Consider the following 11971-nt stretch of genomic DNA (forward strand, 5'->3'; position numbering starts at 1 on the left):
CCTCCAGCTCTTGGGCTTAGGTGATTCTCTTGCCTCAGCCTCCTGAGTAGCTGGGACTACAACCGCCTGCCACAATGCCCAGCTATTTTTTTGTTGTTGTTGTTGCAATTTGGCCGGGGCCAGATTCAAACCCATCACCCTCGGTATATGGGGCTGGCTCCCTACTCACTGAACAGCATGTGCCGCCCATGCCCGGCTATTTTTTGTGGCAGTTGTCAATGTTGATTAGCTGGCCCCGGCAGGTTCAAACACGCCAACTTTGGTGTACGTGGCTGGAGTCATAACCACTGTGCTATGGGCACCAAGCCAAAACTTCTTTTATATTGCTGGATTTCTTGTGTTTGTTTTGATTTGCCTAATGATACTAAATATGCATTATTTAAAAAAGGAAACACTGGCAGCAAAGAGAATTCTGAATAGTCTTCTTCCAAGACATTCTCAGAGGGCTGCACCACCATTAACATTGGAGCGTCAGCTTTATATTTGATTAAGACTAAATTAGAGTCTCTAAATTTTTTAGTTTAGCTCATATAATATAATGATGCAGTTTTCATATGAAAGATGTTTCCTTGGCCTGGCAGAACTGGAGGGGACTCTTCAGTGTACTCTAACCCCTCACGTAGCTGAAGAAGGAATGATATGCCCGGAGTAGCTGATGGCAGCAGAGCTGTGATCTTTGAAGCAGTCTGCGTGCATGGGGCAGTTTTAACCTTGCAGATGTGTCATGAGGTTTTTCTTTGGACAGTTATAGTAATTTTTAACCTGAAAATCACTGGAAACATTTTTTTATTCTGAAAAGGCAATCCAATATGCTTTCCTTTTCATTCCCCTTGTTTGCTTGGGTATTTTTATAGTAATAGCTGGTATTTACATAGCACCTTTCACTTTCACAAAACACTGTTACATTTTATATTCTTTTTTGACACTCAGACAACCTTGTCAGTAAGGAAAGACTATTCTTACCATACAGAGGAGGAGGCTAAGGAAACTTAACAGTCTGTGCAACCCATGCGGGTACAGTAGGAGCCCAAACAGGACTGAAGCACAAGCCTTTCTTCTCCAGAGCCCTTGTTCCTTCTACTCTGTCCAGCTTTATATAGTTGGAAGTTGCTTTTTCAGAGTCGGATTATCGTCATGACACATCACTAATTTAAGGGAGGTCTCTGGTCAGCCTTTATGTTATGCAAAGAGGCATGTCTCACATTACTAATGGCTGCCATGTATTAACGCCCGCTATGGGCCAGGCAATGTGGTGGGTGTTTTTTGACCCTCAGAATTTGCTGAATGTTTTAGAGGTGAAGTTATGCTATTTCTCTAGTAAGAAATTTACTCAGGATTAAAACTTCAGCCTGTTTGCCTCCAAAGACTTGAGTTTCAGCTGCACCCAAATTCAGGTTTCCTTGAAGAAGATACCCACCCTGTGCTTACAGCAAACCATTCTTTGTGCTACTTCTGAATTGCATACACAGGTTTTCGTATTTACATATCCAGATCTCCATTTGTTGAAGCAGTAATGGCTCAGAAGCTTATGAAATTTTAAAAAGAAGACAGGAAAGAAAAATTTATATATATATATACACACACATACTCTCTCACCCGCACACAGATGCCAGTATAAGTGCCACATGGCTGGGTCAGTTTGTTTTCTTTGCAATAACACTAACTACTAATGTATACTTTTTACAAAATTAAGATAATCCTTCTGAACTACCCACCTTAACTGGAAATATGTAGGAAGATTTTTCAAACGTATGACGTTACATTGTCTTCTGAAATTTTATCTTCCATAATTGTTAGATAGGTTCAGTATAATTTTAAAATTTAAATGTGATTTTATCCTGGTTTCTATAAATAATATTTCACTTTGCTTTTACTTATTTATTTTGGTTTTTAAAAGAATCTTTAAAACTATTACTATGAAAACTGATCATGTAGAGGTCTTATCTTCAGGCCCCTCTCATTATATGAAATCATTTGAAGAATTGTTTTCATTGAGGTGGTTTTTTTTCCTGCCATCAGTGTGTAGGAAGGTAACGCTGTGTGGGTTGGCTGTGGTTGGCTGAGCACTCAGGGGACAGTGACAGGAGACCTGGCAGCTGCCTGTTAGCTAGGTAGCAGGTTCTCTGTGGCCTCCAAGTCTCCCTCGGGGGTGGGGGGGGGCAGCCTCCCCAAGTCCTAATGTGCAGCGAAAGCACAGGGGTTTGCACAGTGGGTGTTTAGTCAAGTTTTGAAGTTCTCCCTAGTTCCTGGGACCAGCCCTTCCCCCTGTGACTTCAAATAGGGATTCTAGGGGCTTCCCTTGTTTCAGTGGAAAACAAACTTTGTTCACTGTTGCCTCAAATCAGTTACTCTAGGCAATCAGGCATTTGACAAGAGTTTAAGAGTCTCACGCAGGTTGAATTTCTCAGCAACTCTGAAGCGTGTATGCAATATACATCCTATAATTTTGTACTGTTGCGTATCCTAAGGGGGTTGGTATCTTCAGGTGAAGATTTGAAAGGCAACACGGACTGGGCTCTAAAACTAGACTGTCTGGTGCTAATCAGGATAGCTGTCAAATGTGGCCTCTCTTGCATTATTTAGCCGTTAACGTGTCCTATTTTGACACCTTATTATCTTTTTTATCCAGGTCGAACTGGAAGATACACCCTTATAGAAAAATGGAGAGATACTGAAAGACACCTAGCACCTCATGAAAATCCTATCATATCCTTAAACAAATGGGGGCAGTACGCTAGTGATGTGCAACTGATTCTGCGCCGGACAGGGCCATCTCTCGGTGAGCGGCCCACCTCAGACAGTGTGGCTCGGATTCCCGAAAGAACTTTATACAGGCAGAGTCTGCCCCCCTTAGCTAAACTGAGGCCTCAGATTGACAAAGCAATCAAAAGGAGAGAACCCAAAAGGAAATCATTAACATTTACAGGAGGTGCCAAAGGATTAATGGACATTTTTGGAAAAGGCAAAGAAACTGAGTTTAAGCAAAAGGTGCTGAATAACTGCAAAACGACAGCAGACGAGTTGAAGAAGCTGATCCGTTTGCAGACAGAGAAGCTTCAGTCCATTGAGAAACAGCTGGAATCTAATGAAATAGAAATACGATTTTGGGAGCAAAAGTATAATTCTAACCTCGAAGAGGAAATTGTTCGCCTGGAGCAAAAGATCAAAAGAAATGATGTTGAAATTGAGGAGGAGGAATTTTGGGAAAATGAATTACAGATTGAACAGGAAAATGAAAAACAGCTGAAGGATCAACTTCAAGAAATAAGACAGAAAATAACAGAATGTGAAACCAAATTAAAGAACTATTTGGCACAGATCCAGACTATGGAAAGTGGTCTTGAAGCAGAAAAATTACAATGGGAAGTTCACGAGGCCCAAGTCAATGAGGAAGAGGTCAAAGGAAAGATCGGTAAGGTCAAAGGGGAAATTGACATCCAAGGTCAACAGAGTCTGAGGCTGGAAAATGGCATTAAAGCCGTGGAACGATCTCTGGGACAAGCAACCAAACGATTACAGGTGGGAATCTTTATATAAATAGAACGTTTCTTCTGTTCCAAAGCGTTAGTATATTGTCATCTTCTTTCATGATTGTCCATTTTCCCTGATACTTAAAGAATTAGAAACCTAGCTTTGCTTACAAAGTTTTGTAGAATTCTTGTGACTTAGGGCAAAGCTTAGATGTGAGACCAGAAAAAGGAAAAAACCTAATGCCACTAATCTTTGCTCCACAGAAGAGGCTTTGTTTTTTTTTGTTTTTTTTTTTTTTTTACCATGACAGTTGTAGCATTAGATAACTGGGTATAAGAGAATAGTGTCTCGGAGTTGGAGTAGACTCTCAGTGAGATACTGAGTCTGAGCTGGTCCTTTTAGTGTTCGGGAAAAGGAAGCCTGAAGAGACTCCATAGATTTGTTGACCAAGGGTTGATGTGCCAGTGGGCTGCTTATCTGTCACGTGTGCATTGCTGTCAGCCAGCCTGGCTTCTTTCCTGGTTATAAATAGTTCCCCCCTCTCCTCTCCTCTCCAGAGAACCCTTCGCTTTCCTGAGGAGGGGGCGCAAAGATTCCTCTCCAGTTTATCCCCTCTCTAGTTTGTATGTGAGAAGATTTATATTTCCCTCCTTGGACCCGGATCACTCAACAGTTACTTCTTTGATGCTCGTTCTTGAAAAGACACTGTGATTGTTTGTGGGGATTGCAAAGAAGGATCAGCCTCTACCAGATGAGCTGAGAAAGAAACCCAACTGATTATAATACAGCTATTTAAATTTAAATCAATCAAGATTAAATAGTATTCACTACGATACTTTAAAATGTGAAATAATTTTAAAATTCTCTTTTTAGTCACACGTATTAATTCTGTTTTTAGCTACAGTAGCACATGTATTGGATGGCAGAGATACAGAACATTTGCACTGCTAGAGGAACTTCTGCAGACCGTGTTGGTTTAGAAGCTTGTTAAGTGTAGTCCAGGAGTGTCCTTTTTTTTTTTTGTCTCTGCTGAACATTGAAAGAATGAGTTGTCCTGGGCTACACAGTAAATCCTGAAACACTAACAAAAGCTAAATACACAAACACGAATGAAACCCGATTAGCCAAAAAAAAATACTTGTGCATACTTGTGGAATTGTTGGGCGTTCTGGTAGTCCATGCCAGGCGACTTCAGCGCAAAGTTTTAGAAATTCAGGATCTACGATGTAAGAAGATTCCGTAGTAGCACCTGCCCTTCTTGAAGTTAGAAAAGAGTTTCTTTAGAATATGAACAATTCCATAATTAGAGAAAGCTGAGATTTTAGGAAAAACCAATGTGATGTCCTTTCTGTGTCACTAACTGTAGTTGAGAAATAAAAACTACCACCAGAATTTTGAAAATCAGGAATTTTTATGTAGAAGGTTGTTAGCCTCTGATTTGGTAGATTCATGTGTTTGATGTTATGGGAACACCAATTTGGAACAATCATTAGTAGTAAATCCCACCACCTGTTTGAAAGGGGTGGTATTACATTATCACCAAGTATCCCCTACACAGATTAAGTGGAGAACACCACTGATTTCGACTTTCTCTCCCCTTCCCACCCCCTACCAAATGCTTTGGACTCACCCAGCCCCCGGCAGATAAACTGCTTTCAGTTTAGAGTATTATCAGAGTGTTACCCTTTTAAGTTATTCTTAACAGTGCAGTACAGGAGAGAAAGAGGTAAAAAGCTGTTAAAATGCCACCCTGCTGCTGGACCATTCCAGTTGTCCAAACTTGCTGTCCCTCATTAGGGCTCTGTATTTCTCAGATCCGTCTTTGTCAGGAATTTAAGAACCTCATAGTGAGAACCTATGGGAATCTTACTTTTCTCATGCTGTAAGATATGTATAAGATATATCCCATGAAAACTGAAACAGCAAAAACAAGTACTCTAAATCTGAAGAATCCAATTACAATTAATTTTGCAGTCATTTATATGAAGTGGATAACAGGGAAATAACTGCTAGGATGGATAGGAGCCTGTATTTTGTTACTGAGAGTTTACAGGCATCTGTTTATTTAACAAGGGTGCATAGTGGTGTTCCAGAGGAAAGCATCGTGTTTAAAAGGACAGATGGAAGAAGCTAGGTCTTTCCTTTGTGTGTGTTTTGGCCTATGCAATAGAATGTAAGTTTTCATCCCATTGTGTCCATATAAATGTGACCTTGTGATGGTTGGTATTCTGCATTTAACCCCTGCCACGGATGGACTTGTCACTAGGATGTCTTGAACTGATTGAGAGTGAATCTTCAAATTAAAAAAAATAATAATAAATTTCCATCTAGGACAAAGAGCAAGAATTGGAGCAGTTGACTAAAGAGCTGCGGCAAGTCAATCTCCAGCAGTTTATCCAGCAAACAGGGACAAAAGTTACTGTTCTGCCAGCGGAGCCCATTGAAATAGAGGCCTCACATGTGGACATACAAAGGGGTAAGGTTGATAAATGTTGACAAGTGTGCTTTTTTTCTTTTATTCTCACTGCTTAACTGTGTTATTTTATTTTTTTTGTTTTTTGTTTTTTGTTTTACAGACAGAGTCTCCTTCTGTTGTCCTGGGTAGAGTACTGTGGCATCCTAGCTCACAACAGCCTCCAACTCTTGGGTTTGAGCGGTCCTCTTGCCTCAGCCCTCCGAGTAGCTGGGACTACTGGCATGTGCCACCATGCCCAATTAGTTTTTCTATTTTTAGTAGAGACAGGATCTCGCTCTTGCTCAGGCTGTTCTTAAACTCCTGAACACAAGCACTCCACCTGCTTCAATCTCCCAGAGTTCTAGGGTTACAGGTGTGAGCCATCTCACCCAGGCCTCACTACTTAACTCTGGATAAACTGCTTTCAGGTTAGAGTATCATCAGGGTGTTAGCCTTTTAAGTGAGCCATATACATTTTTTTAATACACTTCCTGTTTCTAGGGAAAATCAGTAACTTCAGGTTATTTATTTCCTTAGGTGAGCGTGTAATCACCATTACTCATCTCATACCATTACTTTTTAACTGCTTCATTATAAAAATTTTTCTGGAAGTATATATGAGTCATAATCTCATGAATTTTAGCTTCTCTTTGTTCTGAATGCCCCTCTCCTTTCTTTCTTCCCCTTATAAAAGTTTTTGAGCTGATATTTGAAAGACAGTTTCAAATCTATGTCTGCATATAGTGTGACCATCTAAGAGAGGCGAATGCTTACCTCTTCTAAAGGTCCCTCACTGTTCAAATCACTGAAAACACAGTGATTTATCACATAGACTCCATCTGAGCGGGTTTATCCCTCCCCTCCCAGTCTGGGGCCACAGGGCCTTACAGTTTGGCTCTGTGCAGTTCTGTCTTTTGGGTTCTGGTTTTTCATATTGCTAACTACTCTAAGTTGACCAGTAGCTTGAATGACTTTGTTTGTTTCCTCTTTAGAGGCGCCATTCCAGTCTGGGTCCCTGAAGCGACCTGGTTCATCTCGGCAGCTCCCCAGTAATCTTCGTATTCTACAGAATCCTATCTCATCTGGTTTTAACCCTGAAGGCATATATGTATAACATTATCTGTCTTTAAGGGGGAGACCCAATAAAGGTACCAAGGACAGTAGAACTCTCTCTTTGATTTGTGCCAATAACGAACAGAGGGTGTATTTCACAAGCCACCGTGTCTTTTTTTCTCTCCTAAATCGCATACCACTTGGAGCCATACCCCGTGCACTGATGCTAAAGAACAAAGAAACTGTGTTTTCACACAACAGTGTTGATATTTTTATCCAGCAGCTGTAATGCAAAGCCTTCGTTTTCGTTTGTAGCATTTTGAGAGCATTAGGAAAGTGTTACATCGTGTGTATACTGAAATAAACCACAACTTAAGAGTAGAGAGACATTTGTGATTGGCTTAGTTTAATTTATTTCATGTAATCAGTGTGTGAATGTTGATGTTTTTACTCTTTTTTATTAATACTTATCCTGTGACTTAAATACCTTGCATATTGTGTGATTATGACTTCGCGTGCATGTTGCCAAACTCCATCCATGCATTGCCAACTTAAACTACACACGTGGCATAGGGTGCTCCACCATTGAGACTGACTCCACAAGAACCCTTTTGCATTTATTTTCTGAAACTGTCCATTAGCCATTGCTTAATGAGGTTGAAATAACTCGGGGAGAAGGGAGTTAAATCTAGAATCGAATCTTCCCTTTACAATATTCCCAAATATGTGAGTAACCATATAACATAATGGATATTTTTCATGAGGTAGATTGTATGTGTAAGAGGTTTCAGCAGCGTGTCAGATACTGCTGAACAAATATGTAATTGCTGACCATCTGTCCACACAGGCGTGGGTTTCCAGATACGTTTTGTGTTTTGTTTCTGCCCTGCCTTGTGGTCTCCTCTCATGGGTCCTTAGAATTTACACAGTATGATAGTTACTGATACCTGAGGACCAGATCGCTTTACTTCTGGAATGTTGCTTTAAGCGATGTATTTTAAAATACCCTCTTCATATATGGGCTATTGCTATGGACTCCCATGGGTAGGTTATTGCTTGCACACAATTTATTATTGGGACTTCTCCAGTCACTTACAGGGAAAGTAGATTGGAGTTAGGTACTTTCTACCAAGGAAATAAAGTCAAATTCGGTATATGTTTTTATTTTTAAGCCTGACTTTTATAAGACATTAATCTCCATTTGTACATATGCTGTTTTATTTATAAACCAAAAATGAGTCAATGCCTATCCTATGAGCAGTGACTTCACTAAGATTTATGAGAATATTTAGACAGATGTAGTCAGATACCACTTAGCCATTTTTACATTCCCTCTGATCAAAATTGGTACAGAATAATTAAGACTTTGCTCTAAAATTTAAAGTAGTTTTTAATTCTGAAGAAAACAAATTTTCTGTTATTTACATGCAACAAAAGTGGATTCCTATAGTGAGAATGCTATGATAACAATAAAAAGATACGTATTATGCATGAAGGCAACTTTGGATGTTTTAACACATTTGACTTATTTTTGGTTTCATGAATGCTGAGAATGCTGCTTTACTTAGATTTCCTATACGAATTTGTAAGAATGGCTATGAAAATATATAGAAGCTTCTAGAGAACTGAAAGTAATAATATAGAGTTGCCTTTTCTAGTACAGCGAAGTGGCAGACCTCACCTGAAGATGTTATTTTGGGGGGTTCTTGGAGTTATCGAGTTGATCTTGCCATTACACTACTTTGCAAATAACTGAAGAAGTAAATGATTCTTCCCTAATAACCACAACGTGTATACATTTACTCTCAGTTTTAATAGTGATTTCATATCAATATATGTTTAAAATCAGGATGATTAAAAATCAAAATAATTTGATAGCATTTGTGACAATAATGATTTATGTATGCCCAAAATATGCCTTATTTTTAAAGAATCCTATACTGAGTCATTTTGTCATTGTTCAGAGAAATTGCGACCTTATTCACAAAGAAAAACTTTTTTTATATTAATTGCATTCTGTTTAAATCAAAATGTGAAACTATAGGTAATATTAAACTTTGCAATTGGAAATTACAAAAATGCCTTGGCATACCATGAAAATTACAGAGTCAATATGCAACTTAATTGCTGGAAATTAGTATTGAATTAACATAACTTTTTAGAGACACAGGCAGCATCCTTGCAGCTTACAGAAGTCCTGGGTTCCCCAGCACCATTCCACAGTTAACCTCTCTGACAACCTCCTCAGAATTTCCAAGTTGGCCAAACAACCTTCATGGACCTAATTACAGATAGAAAGAAAAAAAAAACTATTTTGTATATGGGAAAAATAAATACATATGAATATGATGAATAAATACATTGAGCAGCTGTACTTTAATCCATTATATTACTTCTGAAAGCACATAGCTAAGGAATATTTTCTAAGGCTTAGAGGGGAAAAAAATCATTTCCTTAAGAACATGTTAAAATATTTTAATCTGTTTACGATTATTTTTATCTGTTGTGGATACAAATGAGTTAGATCAAGAGCTATATCTTTGGATACATTTCCAAGGGGGGAGTGAGCAATAGTATATAAAAATACCAAATATAAAATTTTGCATCTGGGGAAATATTTAGGTTCTAAATACTAAATTAGATGACAAGTTTTTATGTTTTCTAAAAATCATATTGATGTTTTATTGTGATTTTCTACAGACAAGTCTTAAATATATTTAAAGATTTTTTTCTTACCAAGGAATAATTTTAAATACTAACTGGTATATTTGATCGCTTGTCTGCCATCCTCAGAGACTGATCCATAGTGGGTAACCTTAGTTCTTTTGTTGTTCTTAGGAGATGTTTTGGCTTGTTAGCATTTGTAAATTTTTTGTCTGGTTGCATAAGGAATTTTTTATATGCACAACTTCAGTTAGTATTAATAGGAATTACCTGTTGTTTAATTCCCCTAGTGATCAATGAGCCAATCATGAATTCCTAACTTCAAATTCAATATAAACAAGAACTAAAAGGAGACTGATAAGGTAAACATACATATAAAAAAAATGCAGTAAAAAATAGATATAGTGTGAAATATGAACCCTAGCAGTGTGTAAGAACATACAAGCACTTGCTTCCATAGCGTAAATAAAATTTACACCTGCATTAAACGATAATTTTCTTTGTGAATAAGAGCAAAATGGTCTTTAAAGAAGAGAACTCTTCATTTCTGTGAACATCTCTTCAAGTTAAAACTGTAATGGATTGCGGAAATAATACGGAAAAGGCGAAAACTCTTGATTCAGGCATGCAAAGAGCGGACGTAAGTAGATGGGCAGTTCCCGTTGTGCATTGCCTTGGAAAACTGGGCCTTAATTTATATGTAAATAACAGTACTGTGTTCACACCCCTCTTCTGCCTAAGTTGTCTTTATTGACCTATGTTATATTAAAAAATAGCTCATAAGTGTTAACTTTTATATCACGTCCATTTTCTAAAGTGGCATGTTTTTACTATTTGCTCTACAGTATTTTTAAGTTTGGGGTGAAGGCCATCCATCAGCTGTATCAAAAAGATAAAACAGTCACTATTTATTCAGTATTGCTGCTTTACATTTCCAGAGTAAGCTTTCTATGCCAGGACAGTGACTGCTTGAAAGCTGCAGGAGCTCTTTCCAATGCATTTTATATATTTTTAGAAACCAAATAAATGCAGAAGACTATTTAGTATACTAATTATATTAAACCAGCAGAAATATAAAGGCAATAAAGTATATGCATATATATGGGGGGAGGGGAAAGATTAAAAAATAGGTTTACAGCCAGACATGGTGATAGCCCTAAATCTGTTAATGTTTCTCAAGATGTTTTCCTTTACTGACCCTAGGAGGATTTGAGTTTCTGCAGCTTTAAAACAGAAAATTGCCACATTCACTAACTGTGGACCCATAAATATGCTTTTAGTATTGCTTTGCCAATGTACAAATAAATATGTAATATGTATTATATGTAATTATTCTTTTCTTTGACTTTCATTTCAAATTGTATATTTTCTGATTATTATCATGAGCTGTAAAACAAAGGATCAATATCAGATATTCTCCCAAATAATAAATTTTCAGGATTCATTTGGGGCATTACAATTGTTGGTTTGTTTCTTATGTCCTTAATATTTTAAAGTATAATTTTATTTCCTTTAAAAGATGCCAAAGAAAATAAGTGGACATAATAGTGACACAAATTACATACTTCTAATGTTAATTATTCTATTATTCTGTGTAGCTAAAGAATTATCTATTACTCAAAAAGTAGCTGCTACATCAAAGTAGAAGCTGAATTAGGAAACTCTGGCCTTTTATTTCAAAAGTGAACGAAAAAAGGATTCTTAATGGATCTCTGTATTCCCAGATCTCCGTGAAAGCATGATCAGTTCCTACTGTGCGCCAGGTGCAGTGTGGGATACTTGTCACACTGTGACACCCACAGCCATGCAGAGAACTCCCAAATCATGCAACTAGTAAGTAGCTGACATAGTGTTTGAATTTAGACCTTTAGTATGGAGAACTGACTGGAGAAGGGTTAAAACGAGAGGCCAGAGCGACACCTTAAGAGCCCTGTACAAGTCGAGGCCAGAGGTGAAGGGTAACCTGAACTAAGAAAGCTGCTGTTGGGTTAATATACAGTAAAAAATTTATGGAGCACCTACTTGGCCAAGCAGGTTGTAGACATCCTAAGTAGACAGCAGCAGTAGGATAGTGTGTTTAAGTGGAGGTACAGAATAAAGATCAAACTCTAGGTGCTTACCAGACTTACAGGGCTGCTGGAAGTGGTGCTGTGGGTCTCTCAGTGGTGAGCATTCACTATGACTCTGTTCTTTGTGCTGATGAGCAGGAGGCTTGCACAGGAGGCAGGGAGGAGGAATAATAAAAACTTGGAGCATCGAAGCTGTATTCACGAGGTGGCCCTTCAAGTGGGCTCCCTTCCCCATCATATAGCACCACTGTGATGCTCT

The 11971-nt window shown here is 38.2% G+C and overlaps 1 protein-coding gene across 2 annotated transcripts in view; it reads left to right on the forward strand.

Moving 5' to 3' along the window:
* The window catches only part of RASSF8 (Ras association domain family member 8), a 79124-nt gene extending 69424 nt beyond the window's left edge, over positions 1 to 9700 (forward strand). For both annotated transcript variants that reach the window (XM_012806770.2, XM_023514723.1), the window contains exons 3-5: positions 2630 to 3519; positions 5803 to 5947; positions 6919 to 9700. In XM_012806770.2, the coding sequence (XP_012662224.1) occupies positions 2630 to 3519; positions 5803 to 5947; positions 6919 to 7040 (1157 nt within the window). In that variant the 3' untranslated portion in view covers positions 7041 to 9700. The remainder of the gene's footprint in view (positions 1 to 2629; positions 3520 to 5802; positions 5948 to 6918) is intronic.
* Positions 9701 to 11971: the final 2271 nt, after the last annotated feature.

Source organism: Otolemur garnettii, unplaced genomic scaffold (assembly GCF_000181295.1).
Source record: "Otolemur garnettii isolate 467f Iridium unplaced genomic scaffold, OtoGar3 scaffold00057, whole genome shotgun sequence".
In the NCBI taxonomy this organism is placed as follows: domain Eukaryota; kingdom Metazoa; phylum Chordata; class Mammalia; order Primates; family Galagidae; genus Otolemur; species Otolemur garnettii.